The 13,850-nt window shown below is 33.9% G+C and overlaps 1 protein-coding gene across 2 annotated transcripts; it reads left to right on the top strand.

Annotated features, from left to right (window-relative positions):
- Nucleotides 1-767: 767 nt before the first annotated feature.
- On the top strand, nt 768-4,988 carry LOC143636115 (uncharacterized). 2 transcript variants are annotated; one of them, XM_077103789.1, is made up of 5 exons: nt 768-814; nt 1,887-2,894; nt 3,756-3,878; nt 3,959-4,108; nt 4,781-4,988. In XM_077103789.1, the coding sequence occupies exons 2-5, from the start codon at nt 2,034-2,036 to the stop codon at nt 4,913-4,915; spliced, it is 1,269 nt and encodes a 422-aa protein (XP_076959904.1). In that variant the 5' UTR covers nt 768-814; nt 1,887-2,033; the 3' UTR covers nt 4,916-4,988. The 2 variants fall into 2 exon arrangements, with proteins under 2 accessions (XP_076959904.1, XP_076959905.1); XM_077103790.1 differs by lacking the exon at nt 768-814 and having other exon boundaries at nt 1,854-2,894.
- Nucleotides 4,989-13,850: the final 8,862 nt, after the last annotated feature.

Here is a 13,850-nt window from a genome sequence, read left to right as displayed (position 1 = left end):
TAGTATGTGTGGGTGTGTTTGAACATTCAAAACCGGTTTCAACGGTCTAAAAACGGTAATATAGCAGTTGGAACCGGTTTCCAACGGTCAAATTGGTTTAAATAAGGAAAACCCGATGGAACCGGTTTTTGGGTATAAACCGGACTCGGTTCCTACCCTACCCAGTTCCACTGGTTCCTGATATTTGCCTACCAGGTCGGGTCCGGTTCCTACCCGGTTCCATTTTGTACCCGGTTCCTATCTGGTTCTGGGTTTTAATAATACCCGATTTGTGCACGTCTATAGTAATGAACAAGTAAAACGGGGCTTAATCTAATAAAGTAATAACATGTTTAAATGGATTTGTTTGGTGTGGGCCTCGTAATGAAGCAATTCAGAAGAAGTAATAATCTATTTAATTGAGTTTGGTTCATTTTCATATTCGTTTTGAACACTCAAAACCTCGGAGATGACTCTGCTTCTATTATATTGGTCGACATGATTTAATCCAAACTTAATAAAGCTTCTTAAGAACGCAATACGTGGTTGATCATAGCAAGTCAAAATAAGAAAAGAGTGCATGATAGAGACTAATTTAATTACTTTTATTTATTTATAACCATCATCAGTCTTTTAAAAAGTATAAAACTACTAAATTTCTCCAAGTCTGCGAACCGGTGTTTTTGTGCACACCTATTTCTTTCTTTCTTTCTTTCTTTCTTTCTTTGCCCCAAATTCGAAATTTCTTTCTTTTATTTATTTCTTTCGTCTCCCAAATTTCTCCAACAATTGTTGTATGATGGATTCTACAATCGATTACGCGAATTAGACCCAGGTAATATCTAATCGAATTTGTACTTCCTTTTGATCTGTTAAGTGTGCCGTGCGTCACCCTCTAGGGTTTCCGCCTTCATATGAATTGGGTTTTTGTAGAATTTCATGTTTGTTTGTTTGGGACTTATTTGACGCTGACCCGGTTTGAATAATATGGCGTTAAGGTGAAATTGGGTGTGGGTATATTAGGGTTTATCTGGAAATGTACAAATATTATTATACAAGCTTCTGATTGTTGCAAACTTTCATGAGCTTACTTCTTGAAAGCAAATCTAATTGTTGCTTTAGGAATTTGGTGTACTTTTTATTGTCATCATTCTGTTGATTCTATGATTTAATGCAACTTGAAGGTTTTGATTCTGTTCTGTAATATCATAGTTCATGATTTATTTCATCAAGATAGGTTGCAAAGCTTTGACATGTAATTGATTCGTGTGAAATGGTTTACGGATTTACGTGTTACATGAACACGATGGCAAGTTACTTTTTATAATTCTAAATTAGATTGTTATACTTTTGCCGTGATTATTAATATCGCTAATGTGACCAGGTTGTGAATTTGATTTTTTTTAAAGACATCATTTATTAGGTTATTTAACGCTGAGCCAGTTTGAATAATCTGGTGTTAAAATTAAATTGGGTGCGGGTGCATTAGGGTTTATCTGGAAATGCACAAATATATAAGATAAGCTTCTAATTATGTTAGTTTTTTTTTTCAAACTCCCAATATGTTTTCATGAGCTTACTTATTGAAAGCAAATATCATTGTTGCTGTATGAACATAGGAATTTGGTATACCTTTTTTGTGGTCACTTTGTTGAATGATTTAATGGAACTTGAAGGTTCTGATTCTGGTTTGTAATGTGATGCTTCATGATTTACTTCATGAAGATAGGCTGCAAAGCTTTGAGATGTAATTGATCCATGGTTCATGACACCTTATTTTTTATAATTCTAAATTAGATTGTTATATTTTTGCTTTGATTACTGAGAGGGCTAATGTGATTAGGTCATTAATTTGATTTTTTAAAGACATAATTTGTTTCACTAATTGATAATTTTCTCATCTGCAGTGACAAATTCTAGGAATGACTCATGCAGCACAACCATTAAAGATACACGGTTAAGAGAATCATGATACTGTGAACTGAAATTTTGTGGAGTGACTTGAAAACATAATAGCTACAGAGTATAGAGAATATTTTAGGAAACTAGATGATATGAAGACCTTAAGTAGATGCAGGAACAACATTGAAGCAGATAATGTAGTTCTGATTGATTTGGATACTTACAATTTTAATAATGTTATAGTTATAGACATACCTGAAACTCATAAAAAGAAACAAGGAGGTTCAAATGACAAGAATCGGTCTGTGAAGACATATATTTTTATAGATGATGATGACGAGGATGATGAAAGCCCTTGTAACAATGATGCTGGCGCAAATTTAGCTAGTGAAAGAAATTGTGAAAATGGTGCTTCTTCTAGCAGAAGATACGGTTCAGAAAAGACTACACCAGTCAAGCTATCAAAGGGTAAAAGAACTTATTCTGGAAGAGGTTTTAACAAACAGTCAGATAACGAATCTGATGATGATGATGACGGCCCCGATTGTGAATGTATGGAGGACTTTCCAGGGAAGTTAAAAGAGCAGTGGGAGATAGCATCATTGAAGAGAAAAGGTGTTATGCATAATGATCATGCAAGTTCTTCTATGCCATATGCAGATGCTCATAATATTCAAGATTCTAATATTATGGGAAAGGGTCATGAGGAAAAAGGTGAATCTTTGAATTGTGATGCAGATGTTGATGGCGGTAAGGATGAGTTACCGGTTGGTGCAACACCTTCTACTAGTGGTGAAGCGAATGAAAAAAATGGTCTTGAAAACGTTACCACCATTGATGATGAGAATGAAAAAAATGATTTTGAAAATGCTGCCACCATTGATGATCATAATGATGATGTTCCTGTTGAGAATTCTATTATTGGTCAACGTGAAAAGCTTAAAGAGACTGATGAATATAAGCTGGCACTAGAACAAGAATTATTAGCCAGACAAAAAGCCTTACAAATTCAGGTAAATACTACATGCTAGTTTAACTAATATTAAAATAAATTAGTGTTTAGCTAATTTGTTTGCTGTCTTTGCCATTGTGCGCGAACCCACTTTTCTGGAACTTAACTTCTAAATTATATACTAGTGTGACAAATGTGATTATAAAAAAGTATCGTTATATAAGCATTCTGTTTTTTAACATTAAAACCAAGAAACGTTGTCAGTTTTTACTAGAAAGTCACTCAACATAATTTTCCCAAATAAAATCATGCACATGTCAAGAAAACACAAAAAGGCCTTCAACCCAATTTTGCTATATTAAAGTCTCTAGGCTTATCTAGAATGCATATAATCATGAACAAATGTTTAAAATAGTGAATCGTTACCCTTGAATTCGTGAAAACAAAGATTATATTAGGGATGAACTTGGGATGGTACCGGTATCGATCCCGAAATTTTGAAATATTTGGTACCGTACCGATACCGAAAACTCAAAACTTGGTACCGATTCGGTACCGACAGTACCAAATCGGTACCAAATTTGGTACTGGTACCGGTACCAAAAATGCTCATCCCTAGATTATATAACTTCTTTTCAAAAAAGGTTGAATATCACTTTATCAATTTTTTTTACAAATTTAAGAGGTAACGGCCTAGCATGTTACTATTTTAAATATATTTTTTTCACAAGTACATGCATTCTAGACAAGTGTAGACACTTTAATATAGAAAAATCAGGTTGAGGTATGTTTTGAAAAAATTAAGAAAATATGTTGGTTTTTTATGATGGTAACGTTTTTAATACAAGTATGTAGGAGGTTTTACGCATTAAAAATACATTTTGGCCAACTTTTAAATTGAAAAAGTTGTCTCTTTTTGCAGGCTGAGGAAGCTCAGCAGTTGCGTCGTTTGCAAAAAAGAAAAAAAGCTGAATGCCTGCGGTTATTAGACATGGAAAGAAGACAGAAACAACGTGTGGAAGAAATCAGGGAAATTCAAAAAAAGGTTTGCAGATTTTTTTTGCTATGATAATGATAATGATGATGATAATTAGTATTGTTAATATTTTTTGTTTTGTTTTCCAGGATGAAGAAAATATGAATTTGAAAGAACAATACCGCGCGGAAGTCAAAGAGGAACTTAAAAGGCTGGAAATTACTTGTCTCGATATGGCTTCGTTGTTGCGTGGTTTAGGAATCCAAGTTGGTAACGGTCCAGTTCCCTTATCACATGAGGTGGGTTGTAATCTTTTTGCATTTTGCATCTTTATAGCTGTCACTTGTACGGTTCACATGGGACACCACTATACTGTTCACATATTATTTCTTTGAGTGAGTTATGGTTTTCGTCTCTAAGGTTTGGTCGGAATTGCCACTTTCATCATGCGCTGTTTTCTCATTTTTGTCCGAGATAGATTGTGGTTTCTACTTTGTGCCATTTCAATCCAACTAAATAACTGTATTATTTTTTTCTGTTAAAAGTAAGGGCATCTCAGTCCTTTTACATTCTGCTTATAAGCTTGTGCCTAAAGTAAGAAGACCAAGATAACATTACCTGTGATGAACATGGCAATTTTGGCCAAACCACTTTGACAAAAACTGTAATTTACTGTTATATTTTTAAGCATACACGTCTGAAGAGACTAAACCTCATAGTCTATAGCTTGAATGCATAACTCCTTTTATCTGGAGTTAAATACGATTTTAGTCGATTTTAGTCCATGTGGTTTGACATAAATAACCCTTTTAGTCCATTAGTTTATATATGTTTTTTTAGTTCAATGGTTCCATTTTCGTATCAGTTAAAGTCTAGCCCGCTAACCCCGTCCAAATTTTCTGTTAACATTCTGTAAAAAGACAAAATTACCCTTGATAAATTTTATGTTAATAATGTGATGATGATTTCAGGTGCGTGCAGCTTATAAGCGGGCATTATTGAGCTTCCACCCAGATCGAACTTCGGGGTCGGATATGCGTCAGCAGGTCGAGGCGGAAGAGAAGTTTAAGATTATATGTCGGATGAAGGAGAAATTTTCATTATAATGTATAGGTAATAAGATTATATTTCTTCACATGATCGGCTAGAGTATTTGGTTTTCTTTAATTACACGCATAGTGCATTGTTTTACAATATTTCGCTTGTGTTTAAACATATCGTGCCTTTTGTTATTAACAAATCTTACTGATTTTCTTTACACGTATTGGTGTGAAAGTTTATATATTTCTAATTTTGGTAGATCTCGTGCATGACATGTGTTGTGGGCCAAACAGCATGACTGATTATTCAATCAACAAGTTATTGAGTTCAAACTGAAACACTTCCATAATATAACTCCCTTTTCAAATCTATTTACTCGCTAATTCATGAAATAAGGAGGAAGCTTGTAGCGTATAACTTTCAACGATGAAATAGTTTGTTGGTCATCACCCGTGTGAAGACCGGACTCATTAGCAATCCGTGGGTGAAGGTCCGTCCATGGGTAAATACTTCATTAACGGATCCTTGGCGACCTTGACTGGCAGATTCTACGGTGGAAAGGCTTTGACGGTACGACCAACGGATGAATATATAGCTTCCTTTTCGAATCTATACTCACTAATTCATGATATAAGGAGGAAACTTATAACAGATAACTTTCAGTGATGAAATAGTTTGTCAGTCATCACTCTGTGAAGGCAGAACCCAAAGGAGAAGGTCTCTGGGTGAAGACAAATTCTACTGTGGAAAGGCCATGACAACACTGCCACTTGACTAATGGCATAACTTCGCCGATAACATCATCACTAATGTAATATTCACCAACATATCACTGACAGAATGTCTGTCACAATACCTCCTTATCGAGAACGACTGAAAATAGATGAAATCGTATATGAAATCCTTATCCTTCAATTATGTCGCTAAGCTGTCAGTGATTACCAATAACATTTATAAAACTTATTCTGATTTTCCTTTTTGGTATTTATCCTCCCGCTGGAAAATCCCGTCAGCGATTAGTGACAGAACAAAAACATTTGTTTAAATTTCCCTTTACTGAGATTTGATTGAGCAATCATTGATCCATCGGTAATCACATTTTTTATGTTGTTGATGGTCAATTTTCTAATAGTGTAGGTGTCATTGCTAGGTTGGAAGCAATAGGATCGTAGCGATGAAGGAATGAAGAGTAAATATGAGTATAATGAAAGCTAATTGTACATACAAAATTTGTTCATTAGGAAAAGGTTGGAATAAGCCAAGGATGTTAAAAGATTATGACATGATTTCCTTAAGAATGTTTTGATGGTATTCTCTAGATTATTAAAGGTTGCTTCCAAGTGAAGGTTGTAAATTATAATCATTATTTGTGTTTTGAGATGAAACCAGGAACAATGTGAATATTTCATGTTAAAACAAGCACACAATCATTTTATGATGCCTTGCAACATCAAATGTGGTTGACCAAAGGTGAACGTATACAAGCAGGGATGACAATTGACCAATAAGGGGTAAAAGTTTAATGTTTTATTTCTGTATAATTTGATTCTCATTTAATTTGGTAAAGCTAAGCGTACCCCTTCTTACTTATGACACTCCACTTCTTAAAAATAACATATCAAAACTTAGCATATTCTACTATTTGAAAAATTATCATTATCAAACGGTTTTCATTTTAAAAGAAAGATTCAAACACTCTTTATTTAAAATAGTAAAATGTTTTTCAAATAGTAAACAGATAAAAAAGAGGGTTCTCAATAAAATAAAAAACTTAAAAAATGCTCTCTAAAAAATATTTAAAAATTATTTTAATAACATTTCTCTAATTTTATAAAGCGTTCTTAAAGAATAATCATATAACGTTACTAGAAGTAAACAACAAAAAACGTTATGTATATTTTTTTTATCTAATTTAAGTGTCTTTATATTAACAAATATCTAATTTTAAAATAATTATTTTTTTAAAAATAAAATGTTCATGAACTTCTTTGTTGGGTAGAAACATATGATAATTTATGTATATTTTTTTTTCTTATCATATGTCTCTCTACCCAGCAAAGAAGTTCATGAACATTTTATTTTTAAAAAAATAATTATTTTAAAATTAGGTATTTATTAATATAAAGACACTTAAAAGAATGCTTTCTTAACTAATAATATTTTAAAATTAGGTATTTATTAATATAATCATTTTTAGAAATGTTTCATATATTGATTATTTTTTGGATTTATATCTAAATTTATCAAAACTTTTTGTTTACTCTCAAAATTTTGTTTTGCAACGTTTTGTAACCCACATGATAGGACGGATTATACGGACCATCTAACGATAGAAGTAATTATGGTCCAGAACATAATTATCCAAGTCCTCGTATAAAAATCATAATACTTGCAATTGTGTGTCATAATCTAGAACAAAAGTAGTATTGGGTAACATTACAATTGTAAAGATGATAAGGACATGGTCGATACGCCACTGGTACATCCTATATATAAGTGCCCTTATCAGATTCTCATTTGAAGCGTTGTTTTGGCTATTAGAAGTTCTATGTTATGATAAATTTTAACTTTTATTTAACAATATTTTCCTTAAAGTTTATTTATTTGCAACTCAATTATGTTTTAGTTTTCCTTAATTTCGGGACGAAATTCCCTAAAGTAGGGGAGACTGTAACATCTCGGATTTTTCATATTTATTTATCCGATTCGGGAATGTAATACGGATCATTCGTATCAATAAAATCATGAATTTAATTGTAATTAATTGTTTTTAATTTAGTTTATAATTGTATATAACTTTCATTTATGCCAAATAGCCCCTAAAAACTTTTAAAATTGCTTAAAATGGCTTAAAATTGCATTTCTGGAACTTCAGGGACTAAAACTGCCAAAATATCAAAGTTTGGTAAAAGGAGTCCTTAGTGCTGCGCGAAGGAGCGCAGTTTCAGCCAGATTTGTTTTCGATTCTCGTTTAATGCTAAATCTTTCACTAAACGACCCTAAAATCACGAAATTTGAGCAACAAGTTATTTAATCTATTATGGAATAGTGTCTTGGTTTATTCTCTACATTTTGATCAATATATCGAAGATTACAAGGCTCAATTTTGTCATTAATATGTTATTCGTTTACCATAACGATTCGGTTTCTTGTCCTACAAGTTGATATACTAACTATATAAACAAACCATCATTCCAAACCCTAGAGGTTACTGAAACATAGCATTCCCAGCCATCACCATAACTCTACCCTTAATTTCTCTCTCGTTTTGCTTACTTACTCGAAGGCTTTAAGTTGCAGTTTGACTTTGACGTTGTTTTGACCTTTGACTCCGATTTCCCGTTAACTCAAGCATACTCCAGGTAAGTTGTCAACTGATGAATTGTTTATTATAACTCACTTGTCAATAACCCTCAATCAATTTCTTATATTGAAGGTATTGACGGGTCAATTTGATTCAAACTCGTTTAAGGGCAAAACTGTCAACAACTTTGACTAATCGATTTCTTATACTTCTGGTCGGAACCGACTTTCGGTCCGGAAGACTTTTATTTTTATCTCAAAGGCTACTGACCAAAACTCGAATTCCGACTCGCTGTTCAGATTCTGATCAGTATCAGCTCGCTTAAACATTAAATATCTCATAACCGGAGTTCTATCCGTTTGGATCGATTCCAGCAGCCATGATCTCAGTTTTAATCATAGTTTATTATCTCTAAGTTTCAGGTGTGTTCAGTTTATCTTAGTCAGCACGTTAAAGGACGGTTCGTTCATTTAATTGTGTCTTTAGTGTATTTCTTGCACACTTGCCTAAGCAATAAGGTGAGATATCATTCCCTTTTATTTTACTATTTTCGAACGTTTTGGGGACATATGCGTACTAATACTTCTTTTTATATTACATACATACACAAAACTAGCAAATGAATGATTGTGTCTATTCAATCAAATGTTATTTGTTACTTGCTTATGTGCTTACTTTCTATCATATTCGGAGAGGTCCTCATAATCACATTTTAATATGATCATACCCCTTCCTAGTAGCCATAGCCCGTGTTTGAGAGGCATGGTCAACCAACAACCACATTTGTATGCTAGTCATAGTAGTCACAGCCCGTGTTCGTGAGACATGGTCAACTGACACATTATTCGCTCACGGTTTGATTGATTATTACTCACATTATTTTGTTTGCACAGTTTTTATTTATTAAATAATATTATTAGTGTCAAAACTGATGATTGTCTCACTCAACATGCGTTGTTGACAAATCTCTGTTTATTTTCTACACATATGCAGGTTACTAGTTGATTTGAAGCTAAGGTGAAGAACACATAGAAATATCTTAGGAAATAAAATAAAGATTTATTGCTAAAATAAAGATTTATTGCTATATTATTTAGTTTGAGATTATTTATTTGTTTCGAATTGTCTTCGTTATATTTTAAACTTGTGCACTTTATTTGAATTTTGAATTAAATAAATTAATTAGATATTGTCATATATTATATTGTATGATAGTACTTTGTGAGCTGTGAACCACGATTTACACTCCGGCATTTCCGCCTTAGGTTGGGGTGTAACAATATCAGTGGGATATCTGTAAGTTTAATATCATGTAAAATTCATATATATATATATCAATTTAACACTAATAATTCAGTAATGTCTCCTACCATTAACAAACTAACCTTTTGCAAATTGCAAAACACTAACAATCGTAGAAAGTAATAATTGATTAAGACTTAAAACAATAACATTGAACACTAAAAGTTGATAATTAAGACTTAAAACACTGATATCGGGAATATCGGTGATATATTGTTCAAATATCGGTCAATATCGTTCATATTATCGGTACCGATATTCTGACTTATATATCGCCAAGGGACCGATAACTGATATCGATATCACCGATATATCGGTGATATATCGGCGATATCGAATGCACGGTATATATCTACTCATCTAATTCACCATTCAAAAATGCAATTTTCACATCCATTTGATGAATCACATATATATATTGCTGCTAAAGCAATTAACAATCTTATGGTGGATATTCTTGCTACAAGAGCATATCTATCAAAGTAGTCTATTCCTTCCTTTTGTATAAACCCTTGGATAACCAATCCGGATTTAAATTTATCAATAGAAACATCTACTTTCATCTTCTTCTTGAAGATCCTTTTACAACCAAGCGGTAAATAAGATAATTTCCAAGTGTTATTTTGCAAAATAGAATCCATCTCATCATTAATTGCTTCTTTCCAGAAAGAAACATCCCGAGATGCCATGGTTTCACTATAGGTTTTAGGATTTCCTCAATATTAAAACAATATTCATATTTCTTTTGAGTCTCATTTCTAGATCCTTCAACCAAATATAGTTAAAAATCAGAACCATCGTTCTTAGGCTTTCTAGCTCTATTACTTCTTCTTGGCTCAGTTGAAGTTGATGGAACAATATTCTCATGATTAATTATTTGAGAGTAACTTGAACTCGCAAACATGTCCTTTGCTCCAGGTTTAGATGAAAACATGTTCTCATCCCAAATTGCATCTCTTGACTCAATAACAATGTTTATGTAGGGTTTTAACAAGATTATCAAAGTCATAAAATCCCAATTTTTTGAAAATACAGCGGAAATTAGTTTTAAATCTTGTTAATTTGATATGTATAAAACCAATTTTACACATGCAAAACCCAAGCCCGGATCCAAATACGAAATACATACTATCAAACACATGCATGTCACTATAAGTCCATGCATGTTAAGCTACCTTTCAAATCCAAGGAAGAGGAAGGAGATACAGAAGGCAAGAACTTGAATACGAAGCTCCTCAAGCTAGCATACACCAGGCTTTCCAACAAAAACCACTTGTAGCTAGGATTTGGTAACACTTGACAACACTCCTTGGTTCCCTTGCTCTTGGCCGTCCAAAGAGAGGAAGAGAGAGTAGATGATTTTTCCACTAGTCTTGTGTTGTATGAATGTGTTGTGTTGTTAGTTGTGAAAAATAAGAGAAAGAGTAAAATACAAGCCTTTCCAATGGCGCCTCCTTTTAGACCAATAAAAGGCATTGCATGTCTCCACTAAGAAAGATATAATAATAAAAAATTATTCCAACAAGAAGAGAGGGAGGGGGGGCTTTCCATCTTTTTTATTATTATTGTTTTTCTTTCTATATATATGCATATATATATATATATATGTCTGCATATGTGTAATAACTTATACCATTATAAATATAACACATTACATGTGACATGGTAGGTATATTGTTACTTAACCATCTTAAGTAAAAATATAGAATGATTTCTCTCAAAGTATAAATCATCCATATGATTTTTTTTATTTCACAAGTACATTGTATTTAGAAACCCCTTTCTAAATAACTCAAGTGTTAATATTTATTTGTTATGATCATATCATATGTAAACTAATATTATTGGTGTTTGTCTAGCTTGTTATTGGGTATGACCCGACTTAGATCATGACATACTAGCCACATCAATAATAATATGTGTCTTGGGCATACCGAGTCCAACAATCTCCCACTTGCACAAGATACATAGAAGATTGATGCAAGTAGCAAATACCGCCTAACTACGGTTTACTACCCCTAATACGCATGACGAAGTGCCATTAAATAACATCATCCCCTTCAAGTCCCTTACTTGAAATGATTTAGGTACATCTATCATTTATCCTGTTGCCTCAGATGTCTTGTCAAATCCAGAGACACAGAGTGATCATTCTCTGTTGATTTAACTTATCAAGCCTTAGACATCTTACTCTCAACGAATAAGAGGGAAAAATCCCCTTTTGACTACATACGTCTCTCACAATCACCTTGTACTAAACCTGATCTTAGCCTTATGTACTGTCATGTTTCAGAGCAGCAAAAAACTAAGTCAAAATATAATATTTGGTGAATATCAAGACCCAATATGTATCTCAGGTCGGAGGATACAATAATATTCGCCTTTACTCAAATTTTCTTATGATCAATCACAAGGATTCCATGTAGTAACATTTGAGAGCGGGTCAATCATATATTTATATCCCATAAATATCTATGAACCTTGGAAGCAACCCTTGCTCTATATTCATATCCCATGAATATCCACCAATCCAAGTTCATAATAGTCTTAACTTCATATTTGCTCCCACAAATATGAGCGACTACGGACATTTAGAATAAGTAACTTATTCATGGATTTAAACATGCTAAAATGGAACATAACTCAAAATGTCATAATGATAAACCATAATCATGTGAATGAGTCAAAATAACAATTGTTCAAATACAAAATTCGATCATATCCAATCACTAGAATACCGAAGTCCTAAGGCACAAGTATGACCCTCATGCTTTGGCCTTTCAAGGAACTTCGTGAGTGGATCCGCAATGTTTTGATCGGTGTGAACTTTGCGAATACATATCTTTTCCTTTTCAACTTTATCCCTTATGTAGTTGAACCTCCGCTCAATGTACCTCGTCTTTTGATGTGCATGAGGTTCCTTGATTTGAGCAATCGCACCCTCGTTGTCACAAAAGATCTCTAGAGGGTCCTGAATGGTACGGACTACCCCTAGGTCGGCAATGAATTTTCTAATCCACGCAGCTTCTTGAGCTGCCAATGAGGCGGCGATGTATTCCGATTCTGTGGTGGACAAAGCTACCACATCTTGTTTTGAGCTCTTCCAAGAGACTGCCCCACCATTCATAATGAAAACATATCCTGATTGTGATCTAGAATCATCTCGATCGGTTTGGAAACTCGCATCCGTGTAACCCTTTTCAACGAGTTCTTCCTCACCCGAACCGTATATTAGAAACATGTCCTTAGTCCTTCTAAGATATTTCAATATACTCTTGACCGCCATCCAATGGCTACTTCCCGGATTATGTTGGAATCTACTTGTCATGCTTAAAGCGCATGACACATCCGGTCTAGTGCATACCATTTCATACATGATGGATCCAATAGCCGATGAGTATGGGATCCCATTCATTCTATCTTGCTCTTCCTTTGAGCTTGGACATTGAGATGCACTCAATATTGTTCCTCTTTGAATAAGTACCAAACCTTTCTTAAAGCTCTCCATCTTGAACCTTTTCAAGATTTTGTCAATGTATGCACTTTGGTTTAAACCTATCAACCATCTTGATCTATCCCTATAGATCTTTAATCCCAAAATGTAGGCGGCTTCACCAAGATCCTTGACAGAAAAACAACTTCCAAGTCATGCTTTTACACCCTCCATGGTTGGAATGTCATTCCCAAATAGTAGTATGTCATCAACATACAATACTAAGAAGGTAATGATGCTCCACTAGCTTTCTTATACACACAAGCTTCATCACCATTCTTGATGAACCCAAATTTCTTAACTTCTTCATCAAAACGGTGATTCCATCTTCTAGATGCTTGTTTCAATCCATAGATTGATTTCTTTAACTTGCATACTTTATTAGGATGTTGTGGATCGACAAAACCTTTGGGTTGAACCATGTAGACATCTTCCTCAAGATGCCCATTTAGGAAAGCGGTTTTGACATCCATTTGCCATATCTCATAGTCATAATGTGCGGCTATGGCAAACAATATCCTAATAGACTTTAGCATTGCTACGGGAGAAAAAGTTTCATCTTAGTCACCCCTTGAGTTTGAGTGAAACCTTTTGCTACATGTCTAGCTTTATAAGTATCCAAGTTTCCATGCATATCGGTTTTCTTCTTGAAAACCCACTAACTTCCAACCGGTTTGGAATTAAGAGGTGGTACAACCAAGTCCCATACTTGGTTGTCATGCATGGATTGCATCTCAACGTTCATGGCTTCTAGCCATTTGTCACAATCGGATTGTGACATTGCATCACCGTATGTGGTGGGTTCATCCGAATCTACCACATGGCACCCATCCATGAAAAATCTATATCTTTCGGGTGGATGACTAATTCTACCGGATTTGCGAACGTTTTGTGTGTCTTG

The sequence above is a fragment of the Bidens hawaiensis genome, unplaced genomic scaffold (assembly GCF_021521415.1).
Source record: "Bidens hawaiensis isolate Kalapana, Puna unplaced genomic scaffold, B.hawaiensis_p1.1 tig00007783_1, whole genome shotgun sequence".
Lineage (NCBI taxonomy): Eukaryota > Viridiplantae > Streptophyta > Magnoliopsida > Asterales > Asteraceae > Bidens > Bidens hawaiensis.
The sequence above is the reverse complement of the archived record's forward strand: the minus strand, read 5'-3'. Positions and strand labels throughout refer to the sequence as shown.

Bases quoted from the DNA above. Each gene is read 5' to 3' on its own strand.
- LOC143636115 (XM_077103789.1), top strand. From the start codon at position 2,034: ATGAAGACCTTAAGTAGATGCAGGAACAACATTGAAGCAGATAATGTA. The intron at 2,895-3,755 runs GTAAATACTACA...CTCTTTTTGCAG, and splicing joins AAAAAGCCTTACAAATTCAG to GCTGAGGAAGCTCAGCAGTT. The intron at 4,109-4,780 runs GTGGGTTGTAAT...TGATGATTTCAG, and splicing joins CAGTTCCCTTATCACATGAG to GTGCGTGCAGCTTATAAGCG.